The 11,854-nt window shown below is 39.6% G+C and overlaps 1 protein-coding gene across 4 annotated transcripts in view; it reads right to left on the minus strand.

Moving 5' to 3' along the window:
* Positions 1-11,841, minus strand: part of METAP2 (methionyl aminopeptidase 2) — a 35,893-nt gene extending 24,052 nt beyond the window's left edge. The window contains exons 1-3 of one of the 4 annotated variants that reach the window (XM_005883152.2): positions 11,566-11,841; positions 9,456-9,563; positions 2,341-2,406 (exon numbers count right to left, since the gene is read on the minus strand). In XM_005883152.2, the coding sequence (XP_005883214.1) occupies positions 2,341-2,406; positions 9,456-9,563; positions 11,566-11,716 (325 nt within the window). In that variant the 5' untranslated portion in view covers positions 11,717-11,841. The remainder of the gene's footprint in view (positions 1-2,340; positions 2,407-9,455; positions 9,564-11,565) is intronic. The other 3 variants (XM_014530751.1, XM_005883154.2, XM_005883153.2) reach the window with 3 other exon arrangements.
* Positions 11,842-11,854: the final 13 nt, after the last annotated feature.

The following is an 11,854-nucleotide window of genomic DNA, read 5'->3' on the forward strand; positions in this document are numbered from 1 at the left end:
GAGTGTGGATGGGAGAGTTGGAAGGGGTCGACCTCAGCGAACATACCTCAAAACAATGTACCTCCCCCGCGCTGTGTATCCCGTGGCCAACGTGCGCTGCGTCTCCCGTCGCCCGACCAACACCCCCCACTTCTTCTAACGACACTTCTTCAAAATAGACTCGCCCAGGCCGAAAACCGACTTCTGCGCATGGGCCACAAAGTTTCAATTGCACTGTATGTGCGGGCCCACATGTGGTATTTTGTGGAAGAGCCACACTCAAAGGGCCAAAGAGCCGCGGTTTGCCGACCACTGATCTAAAACAATGGATAATTAAAATAATCTGTACTACAGTTATCATTAACTATTACTTATAATACTCTCTCTTTCTAGATGAGGATAATAAACTGCCCATGTACATTACTTGGTTTATTCCAGAAGTGATTAATGATAGTCTACAACAGCGGTTCGCGACCCCTTTGGCGGTCAAATGACCCTTTCACAGGGGTTGCCTAAGACCATCCTGCATATCAGATATTTACATTACGATTCATAATAGTAGCAACATTACAGTTATGAAGTAGCAACGAAAATAATTTTATAGTTGGGTCACAACATGAGGAACTGTATTTAAAGGGCCAGAAGGTTGAGAACCACTGGTCTACAAGAATATCTAAAATACACAAATTAGAGGCATCAAAGTAAATGAGAGAGCAAAAATCAAAACATGGTAAGAACATGAAACAGAACCTGAAATGAGGCCAATACAAAACCACAGATTTGGCTCTAGGCCAGGGGTGGGCAAACTTTTTGACTCGAGGGCCACAATGGGTTCTTAAACTGGACCGGAGGGCCGGAACAAAAGCATGGATGGAGTGTTTGTGTGAACTAATATAAATTCAAAGTAAACATCATTACATAAAAGGGTACGGTCTTTTTTTTTTTTAGTTTTATTCATTTCAAACGGCCGGATCCGGCCCGCGGGCCATAGTTTGCCCACGGCTGCTCTAGGCCTTCTAGAATAAAAAAATAAAAAACAAAACATAAAAAAACTCTACGTTATTTGCATAGTTCATGTTTCTGAGATGAAACAGTCATTACTCAGGAAAAGCGCAATTATTCCTAACATTAAGACCAGACAAAAAAATCTCTCTTGAGAGTGCTCATAAAGAAATATAACAACAGTAAGTTCAACAATATCCTCAGAGGAGGCACAATAAAGGCTGGTGGCAGTGGAAGAATTCTACCAAGAGCAAATAAAATACAAGGCAGCCCCTTAACACTCCTCCCCGTTTATGTACCTTTACTAGGGAACAATTTTAGAGTATTTAGAGAAATAGATATTATCTCAAGCCATTGTCAGGTAATACATGTCTCACGGGCACACTTTTAACAATTTTTGAATCGAAGAAATATATCATAATCTCTAGAAGATTTCTGGAATACAAGTAACCTATGTTCATTAAATACAGACTACGCTAGGGGCAGGACTGACATCTTTGAATAGAAGGATCTAACATGGATGCATGCCTAATAGGAAGACTATCCCATCTCTACCTGGAGACATATCAGGAAAATGGCTGGCAGAGCCATTATCTTTCTTAAACAATAATTTAAGTATTTCTTGCAACACAGAGATAAAAAGGGAAGTCAAGTCCCCAATATTCTGATTCATAAAATTTTAGCCTGAAAGATTTAAAAGATATAACCAGAACTCAGTGGCCCCCAATAGTTCAAGGGGGCTGGCTCGTCTAAGATAATAACTGTTCTGATTTTCAACCCAACTTTTATTCCCCAATACTCTTTAGTCGTCCTCTTTAGTCTGCCTAATAGAGTTTTAGGTCCCTGAAGATGTTTGATTATGCCATTTTCAAAAACAAACACAAGTAGGATGATATTTTAAGTAAATCTGAAATAAGTGGAATATAAACATTATTAATAGAATTTCACCATATGCACAAATTTTAAATAATGGGGCTCTTCATTAAATATTAAGAATTTCACAATTTCAAAGCTGGCAGGTGAACTGCAAAATTTGTTTACCCTGTTACCACATAGTGGTACTTTAGTCATCCCCAACAGACTCATTATTTGAATTATTCAAGATTTTAAGACTTCATCCCTAACTGCAGTAACTTCAACCAATCTATTACTATTATCCCTTAGCTGAATATCAGCTAAAAAAAAATGCCATCAAGATTGTTATACCAAAGTACTTGCAAAATATTTATATCACTAAATCCTACCTCTAGTAAGCCTAAATTTATTTCCCTGACATATCCCAAGATCTTAAGCAACTTCAAACCCACTGCTTAATAACCACTTCTAATCTGTCAAGTAAGATTAACTTAAGACACTAACGTCCTCTCTTCTTCTTCTTCTTTTTCTTCTTCTTTCCAGTTGCTCCATCTCCATCTCCATCTCCATCTAAGAAAAGACAATTTCAAATGCATATTCATTTAAACCGAAGGATGAAGCAAGCAGTCAGGTGTATAGACATATACACTGCATCTGAAATAGCATATGACAAAGTTGACCTAATACTTTTATGATTTCTTATATTGCTAGCTTTAAGTATCAGAATTTGACTTGTGTAATCCAAAGCACTAGTCAACTGCCTGGCCGGTGTGGCTCAGTGGTTGAGCATTGACTCATGAACCAGGAGGTCAGTTTGATTCCCGGTCAGGGTATGTGCCCAGGTGCCAGGCTTAATCCCCAGTAGGGGGTGTGCAGGAAGCAGCTGATCAATGATTTTCTTTCATGATTGATGTTTTTATCTCTCTCTCCCTCTCCCTTTAGTTTGACTTACTCTATTAAAAGAAACACTGATAAGGTATTTTAATTTTTTTTATATATTTTATTGATTTTTTACAGAGAGGAAGGGAGAAGGATAGAGAGTTAGAAACATTGATGAGAGAGAAACATCGATCAGCTGCCTCATGCACACCCCCTAACTGGGGATGTGTCCGCAACCAAGGTACATGCCCTTGACCGGAACCGAACCCGGGACCCTTCAGTCCGCAGGCCAATGCTTCATCCACTGAGCCAAACCGGTCAGGGCTGATAAGGTATTTTTAAGTAAAAATATATTAAAAGACATCTTTTTTAAAAAACTAGGAAAAATAACTAGTGTTAGTTTAATACCAATAGCAACTGTGTGACTTCAGCTAAAATACTAGTTAACAATTTACATATGCTTTGCAGTTAAACACTTGTGTTTCATGACCACATGTGATCCTGAAAGCAACCCTATAAGGTAACAAAGAGTGTTTAAGGGACATGCCTAAGATAATCCCAACTGGTAAATGGCAGAATTGGACCAAAAATATAACCCAGTGCGGGTATTTGGGGTCTCGCACTTTATCTTATCCTGCATAGTTGTGATTAAACAAAGTGTTCTCCTTCTGAGTCAAATTGTATGCAAAAGAAGAGGGCATATTATACACTTCCTAGTTTCAGAGTTCTCAGATTCTCTGATGCCTAAAAATAAAAGTCAAGAACTATTTCAAAAAATAGTTGGCAGAAAAGTATCCAAACCAGCCAAGATCTGCTTGCCAGTTTTTATAACAACCTTCTATGAAGCCCATGCTCATACCCTTGAACTCTGAGAAATTATAGAGGATATTATTATGACCAAGATTAAAAAGTGACTTAAAACATTTTAAGTAAAGGTATAAAACATAGACTTAAGCGTCTGAATTTCTAAAAATGCTACTTAATAAATTTCAACAATTATTTCTCAAGTACGCTAATCTACCCAGAAATCACACTGCTATGACGCATAAATAGAATACTGACTTAATTAGAAGTTGACAGTTTAATAGTATGTTTCCCCCTACAGTATTCTTTTAAATGTTTTACCTCATGGCAGTAATTCATCTAACATCAATCATTTTAGATAGTGAAATCCACACCCATAAAACAGTATCAAATGACTACTTACATTTTCTGCTTAAAGAGCTCCATTTTTATTCCCGGGCTGACAGGCAGGAGCCATAACAGAAATTATCTCACCATGCTACCTACTACATTCTTCTATTATAATTATCACAAAACATTATAATCACTGGTTTACACTGACCCCTTATTCATTTGTAAGTTTCTCAAGGGCTAGAAGAACCATTTCTTAAGAAAAGTGCCTTAGCATGTGGTAAATATTTAGTCTATTCAATAAAAAAGTGTTCTTTTAGTCTATTTTATCTTATTTTTATTTTTGCCCAATGGAGAAACAGGAAACAGCAGTTTAGCAAAGAGGGAGGAGGAAGAATGATATAATGCTTTAAGTGGATTGAGTCAGCGGATGCCAACCTTTCAGACCTCGCGGACCACCAATGGTGGTGACCACTGGATTGAGTGATAGGAAATTGCCAATATTTGACTTACAAAATTTCAATTCCTTTTGTTTGAGCCTCTAAAATAGCGGTTCTCAATATGTGGGTCACGACCCCTTTGAGGGTCGAACGACCCTTTCACAGGGGTCGCCTAAATACATCCTGCATATCAGATATTTACATTACGATTCATAACAGTAGCAAAATTACAGTTATGAAGTAGCAACGAAAATAGTTTTATGGTTGGGGGTCACCACAACATGAGGAACTGTATTAAAGGGTTGCGGCATTAGGAAGGTTGAGAACCACTGCTCTAAAATAACAAGCACACAGTGGAAACACAAATTTTGCTAGACTTACTCATTACTGGTTTGAAGATGCAAAAGCCTAACAAAAATAACATGGGAATCTTTTGGAAACACAATTTTCGTTTTCCTCATGTGTCAGATAATCAATTCATATATTCTGCACTACAATTTTAACTGTAACCTTTCATCCAACAAATGTATCTTGGTTCTTAAGTGAGAGGCAAAGGGGACAGAATATTAAACAAGATAGCCTTTGCTCTGGAACAACATTTAATGTCTAGCATACTGCTACATACACTAGACTCAACCTAAAATGCTTCAAGAAGTATGCAAGCCACCATTTATTGAACCCTGGTGCCAGGATGGTGGTAGAGCCAAGATCTGAATATTAAACTATATATGCTTATAATTCCACCCATCATACCATGCTACAATTTGGTTTCTAGATGTTTTTCTTTTACAGCATCCCAGGATATTAACAGGCAGAAACTGTTCATATTTATTTGTGTCCAAATCAATTAATATTTGTTGAATGACAGTTGGACATCCATATGCAAAAAAGGTACCTTAATCTCTACCTTGCACTACATACAAAAATTAATTCTAAATAGACTATAGACCTAAATATAACAGTGAAAAGTATATAAAACTTAAGAGAACGTAAGAGAAAAATCTTCATAATAGTAATTATTTAGCTTTTTGGATAGAACGAAAAAAAAAACATGACTAATAAAGGAAAAGAAATAGATAACTTGGACCTCATCAAAACTGAAACCTTTTCTGTTGCAAACAATACCAGCATGGGAGAAAATATCTGTAAAACATATGTATCTGATAAAGAACTTATATCAAGACTATATAAAAAACTATTATAATTCACTAAGACAATAATCCAGTGGTTCTCAACCTTCCTAATGCCGCAACCCTTTAATACAGTTCCTCATGTTGTGGTGACCCCCACCATAAAATTATTTTCATTGCTACTTCTTAACTGTAATTTTGCTACTGTTATGAATCGTAATGTAAATATCTGATATGCAGGATATATTTTCATTGTTCGCGACCCACAGGCTGAGAACCGCTGCAATAATCCAATTGAAAAATGGACAAAAGAGGAAAACATTTCACTAAAGATACACGAAAGGCAAATAAAAATATGAAAAGATGTTCACCATCATCAGTTATGGAAATGCAAATTAAAACCACAATGACATACCACCACACACCTATTACAAAAGCTAAAACTTTTAAACTAACAATACCAAGTGCTTATGAGAATACAAAGAACCTGGCACTCTCCACCACTGCTGACAGGAATGAAAAATGGTAGACATTTGGGAAGAGTTTCTTATGAAATTAAACATACACTTAACATATGACCCACAACCCTACTCCTAGGTATTTATTTCCCCAGGAGCAATGCAAACATGTCTACACAAAGACCTGTATGCAAATGTTCACAGTAACTTTATTTGAAATAGACAAAAACTAGAAATATCCATCAACCAGTAAATGGATAAACAAATTTGAAATACTACTCAGCAAAAAAAAGTAGTGAACTACTGATATATATACAACTGATGACTTTCACAAGTATTACCCTGAGCCCTGGCCAATGTGGCTCAGTTGGCTGGGCGTTGTCCTGTGCACCAAAAGGTTGCCAGTTCGATTTCCAGTCAGGGCACATGCCTGGTTTCAGGCTTGATCCCTGGTGGGGGTGTGCAGGAGGCAGTTGATTGTCAATATTTCACTCTCATTCTCATTTATAACCACCAACTTAATACCACATGCATAAACTATTGTTAAGTGATCTCCAAAATGATCTTCCTATCTTTCCTATATATATCCTCTTTTTTAACAATTGTGAATATATATGATTATATATGAAATTTTTTTTCATAACATTCTTTTTATAAAAGTGCTCAAAGCCTCCTTCAATGGATCTTATATGACCAGTATGCATTGTTCATTAGACTCTGAAGACTTTCACAATATTGTTCCACCCCACAATGGTTCCTTCTGTTTGGTTTTATTCAAGTCCCATAATTGAGAATGGGAAAGCCCTATCTCCCCCTCTGCCAAAAGATGCTGTAGAATAGTTCTCTTAATTAATGAGACTTCTTCAGCATTCAGCCAATTCCATCTCCAAATACCAATAAACTTAACTGTAGCTTATCTTTTCACCTCTAGGTTTTGTCTCTCCACCACCAGCTTTCCTTAAAACAAAGATTCTGAAATAATAGCTTTCCATCCACTCAAAGACTTCTCACACCAGATTAGTACTACTGGTTGATACTGATTATTGAAATGAATTAGAAAAACAATTAGATAAAATTGGAGAAAACTAAAATCTTCTTTAATACATTGAAGATTTCCAATCTGACAAGCAAAAGTCTCCCCTTCAATGCCAAGAGTCACACAACTTTGTAGAGGTGCAATGGAACTAGGCACACTCAAGATCAGTACTGTGATATTCTACATATAAAAGGTCTACAGCAACTTATTATATTACTTTGAATTTATAAAACCCTTTCTTGCCCTAGCTGGTTTGGCTCAGTGGCTGGAGCGTCAGCCTGCGGACTGAGGGGTCCCAGATTCGATTCCAGTCAAGGGCACATGCCCAGGCTGTGGGCTTGATCCGGGGGGCGTGTAGGAGGCAGCCAATCAAGGATTCTCTCTCATCATTGATGTTTCTCTCTCTCTCTCTCCCTCTCCCTTTCTCTGTGGGCCCAATAAAAATATATTAAAAAACAAAACAAAAAACCCTTTCTTAAGAGCTCAAAATATGTTCTTAATCTGAAGCATAAGGAAAGGTAGAATGAACAAGAGGTTTGCTCAAAGAAGTCAAAAAGCCAACTATTCCCTGTAATCTTGGCACCTTTTAAATCAAATTTTGACTGTAAGCTTTTTGAAGGCAGAACATACCTTTCTAGAGGAAAAAACAACTGCTCTGCATTACCCTAACACAATAATTAAAATATAGCAGGTATTTGTTTTAAGGATTGAAAGGCAAAAACTCAAGCTGGCAGTGCTTGAGGTATAGCAATAGGTCAAAACAGTAAATAATTGAGAATGGGAAAGCCCTATCTCCCCCTCTGCCAAAAGATGCTATAGAATAGTTCTTTTAATTAATGACTCCCTCCACTGTCTTACCGATAGCATCAATTCCTATAATTTTAAGACTTGCCATGTTTACACAAATCTAACAGCACCAAAATACCACAAGGAACTAGGATCAGGGAATTTATAATAGAGTTCAGAAGCACTCCAATATGCTCCTTTGAGAATTAAAAAAAAGTAGCTTTGGTACAGAGGGTGAAAGGAATAGACTTGGAGTCAAGTGCTAGGTTTGAAATTCTGGTTCTATTCTACACATACTAGCTGTATCACATTGGGAAAATCATATAACTATAATTTCCTGAGAAGAGCAACTACTTTATTTGCACGGGTAAAATACGAATGCATGTGAAAGTATCCTAGGATAGTAGATATTAGTTGTTCAATAAATGTTAGTTAAATAAAAGTTAAATAAACAACCCTTCATTTTTATCCTATTAATACCCACTACTTGGCCTTTTACCAAATACATTAAAATATATATATACACACACACACATATATATATATATATAAAATAAAAAATCAATTGGCTGCCTCCTGCATGCCCCCTACTAGGGATCCAGCCCACAACCCGGGCATGTGCCCTTGGCTGAAACTGAACCCGGGACCCTTTAGTCCACAGGCTGAGGCTCTAGCCACTGAACCAAATCAGCTAGGGCCCAAGTATATTTTTAAAAGTTGAGAACTGTATTGTTTGAGCAATCATTCAACATATCCAACTTTTTAAAGAGTTGCTAATAAATTTCTTTCCCTTTGTATCTGTGACACTGAGGTTTTATTTTATTGTCAATTAAGAAGTCAGAAAATAATAGACTATATGGACAAATAAGTAGATTTTGTTTAAAGAACGTCATGCCCTAGCCAGTGTGGCTCAATTGGTTACAGCAGTGGTCGGCAAACTCATTAGTCAACAGAGCCAAATATCAACAGTACAATGATTGAAATTTCTTTTGAGAGCCAAATTTTTTAAACTTAAACTATATAGGTAGGTACATTGTCATTAACTTAATTAGGGTACTCCTAAGCTGGCCTTTGCTAAAAACGTCCTCAATCTGATTGAGGAATGTTTGCTGAGGTTGACCCCTTCCAACTCTCCCATCCACACTCGTCTTGTATACTTGTTTCGTCTACCTCCTTTCGCTCATCCTCTCTATATGTCCAAAGCATCTGTATTTTGTGGAAGAGCCACACTCAAAGGGCCAAAGAGCCGCATGTGGCTCGCGAGCCGGGGTTTGCCGACTACTGGGTTAGAGCATAGTCTCATACACCGAAAGGTGGCAGATTCCTTTTCCAGTCAGGGCACAGGTTGGGAGTTTGAGCCCTGATTGAAGATGCATGGGAGGCAACCAATCAATGTTTCACTTTTACATCACATTAATGTTTTTCTCTGTCTGTCTCTCTCTCAAATCAATAAAAGCATGTCCTTGGGCAGGGGTCCTCAAACTTTTTAAACAGGGGGCCAGTTCACTGTCCCTCAGACCGTTGGAGGGCCGGACTATAGTTTAAAAAAAAACTATTAACAAATTCCTATGCACACTGCACATATCTTATTTTGAAGTAAAAAAACAAAACGGGAACAAATACAATATTTGTATTTGCATGTGGCCCGCGGGCCGTAGTTTGAGGACCCCTGTCCTTGGGTGAGGATTAAAAAAATGATTAAAGAACGTCGTATTTTCTTGCTTTTATAACCACAAACACCAAATTAATCATTTACCTTCATCATCATCATCTCTTTCTTTCTCTTCCAATGCTTGTCTTTCCAATTGTCTTGCTACCTCATCCACTGAGGTTCCTGATTCTTTATCAGGTTCCTGTTGTCCTGCTAATCAAATATAATAGCATAAATCAAATCTAATAAAGACACTTAACACTAGAATATGTTCTACAGATATTGAAGAACACACAAGTCCTTTCCTGATAGGTGTTTAGGAAACAAAAACAAACATTATTGTGAACATTAACAGAATTTATTTAATGACAAAGAAAAGTCTCCCAAATCTAAGTAGTATTGTCCATTCAACAAAATACATTCTCTGTGATAGCAGCTAAAGGTTAAGCAAAAGTGTGAGTTGGTCCCTATATTTAAGTAGTTTTAACTTTTTAAAGTATTTAACAATTAAACTACAACAAATACTTTACTAACCAAACAGGTACTTAAGATAGGCAATAAATGCTGAAGACCTTAGTGAAGAAGAGGATTTCTGTGGGACACTGGGGGCCTTCAGGGATTCATGAAGAAAAAAAGTTGTCAAGCTGGGCTAGGTAAAATCAAAATAAATAGAAAAAGACATTCCATTACTAAAACAAAAAATTCTTGAACAGCTAAGCATAAGACCAGGCCCCTGCTCTGGCAGTAATTATAATCTAGCTAGAGGAGGAATATGCGTGTGCAGAAAGATGGTAATATGAGGTAGTACATAATAAAGTGACATTTTGGCCTTTGTAGAACATTCATATTGAGAATGTCCTGCTAAAAATGTATTGGGGTCAGTCTGCTGAACACACCTTAAAGACCAAACTGAAGAGCTTGGACTTCATCTGAAAGCCAGGAAGAGCCACTAGCCTGTGTCCTGGGATTAACTTGTTCTGGGAGTGTCTCAGCACCTACAACTCTCCCTCTTCAACTCCCATCTAATCAAAATTTCAGACAGATAGAGATTAACCCTCTCCAACCTCTCTCAACTCCACGCTCATCACTTCTGGCCTCTCCATTTTTCTTTCATTCTTTCTATGGCTTTCACAGGTAGAGATATTTTTTCCTAAAAATGAAACAGGTGCAAATAATTTTTCCTAAAATGAAGGACCTAGTGCAACAAAAACACACTGACTTCTCAAAATAAAATAACTCTTAATATAACCCACGTGTTAAGTTTTTAGCTGTTTTCCTGCCTTACCAGTGGATTTGGAGAAGTTCGACTCTGAGCCACAGAATGCAGTGGGGCCTTGACTTACGAGTGTCCCGACTAACGAGTTTTTTGAGATACCAGCTGTCTCTCGGCCGATTTTTTGCATTGAGTTGACAGAGTAATTTGAGTTAACGAGCTTGGTCTCGGAACGAATTAAACTCGTAAGTCAAGGCCCCACTGTATCCTCTATCTAGACTGCCTGCAATGCCATTATAATTCAGGCCTAAAAACCCTAACGCTTGATGATGCCGTGGGATTAGACGAGTGAAAACTCGCGCGCGCGCGCGCGCACACACACCGCCCCCCCCCCCCCCCCCCCCCCCATTCTGCAATTACAACTCAGTGACATGAGCGCGAGGTCATACACACACCCCCAAAAGTGAAGCCCGCACCAAAAATCCCTCTGTAAACTGGGATGGCGGGGTGAGGCGCGGTCCAGGCGCTCGGACTTGTCCATTTCACCCGCACCGTCGGCCGAAGTGAGTACCAGGATGCTCCGGCAAAGCGGCGGCGGGCAGCGCGGGTCAGAAGCAGGTTTTTCAGGAAGCCAAACCGCGAGGAAGGTGGTAGGTAGGGCTGGGCGCGGTGCACGGCTTCAAGTCCGCTGCACAGTCTGCGTGGGAGTCGAGTTCTGGCAACTCAGGGGCTCCCGGCCTACCGACCCCAGAGCGAGCTCCGCAAGGGAAGCTGAGCGACCCGACCCCGCTCTCCCTCTCCACGCTTCCACCAGCTCTCCAGTCCCACGGGAGGAGAAGCCGCCTCCTCGCGGGGCTGAGACTCTGTAGCCCGGTCTCGCCACGCGCTCAGTCCCGGGAATCAGTCCACTCCAGGGTTCCGAGTCCCCGGTCCCTGACACCCACGCCGGGCCTGAGCCGAGTCGTTCGGCCATCCCTGGGAAAAACATAAAACTCCCTTTACCTGTGGCAGCCCCTTTACTCTTTTTCTTCTTTCGTCTTTTTTTCTTGGCTGCCTCCTCCGCCGTAGAGGCAGCTCCCTCTTCCCTGTCGTCTGGATCCAGGTCGCCATTCAGGAGGCTCCCGGAGGACGCTGCCTCCTCCACGGCCGCCATGTTGCCCGAGAGAGCGCGAGGGAGTGAGAGCGAGCGGCGAGAGCCCGCTCCTTCTTCACCCACCTCCACCCCCGACGCCGGAAGCCGCTCTGCACGGTGGGGCGCAGGGAATGCTGGGACGGTGGAGGACTGGAAGGC

The sequence above is a fragment of the Myotis brandtii genome, unplaced genomic scaffold, assembly GCF_000412655.1.
Source record: "Myotis brandtii unplaced genomic scaffold, ASM41265v1 scaffold772, whole genome shotgun sequence".
Classification (NCBI taxonomy): Eukaryota; Metazoa; Chordata; class Mammalia; order Chiroptera; family Vespertilionidae; genus Myotis; species Myotis brandtii.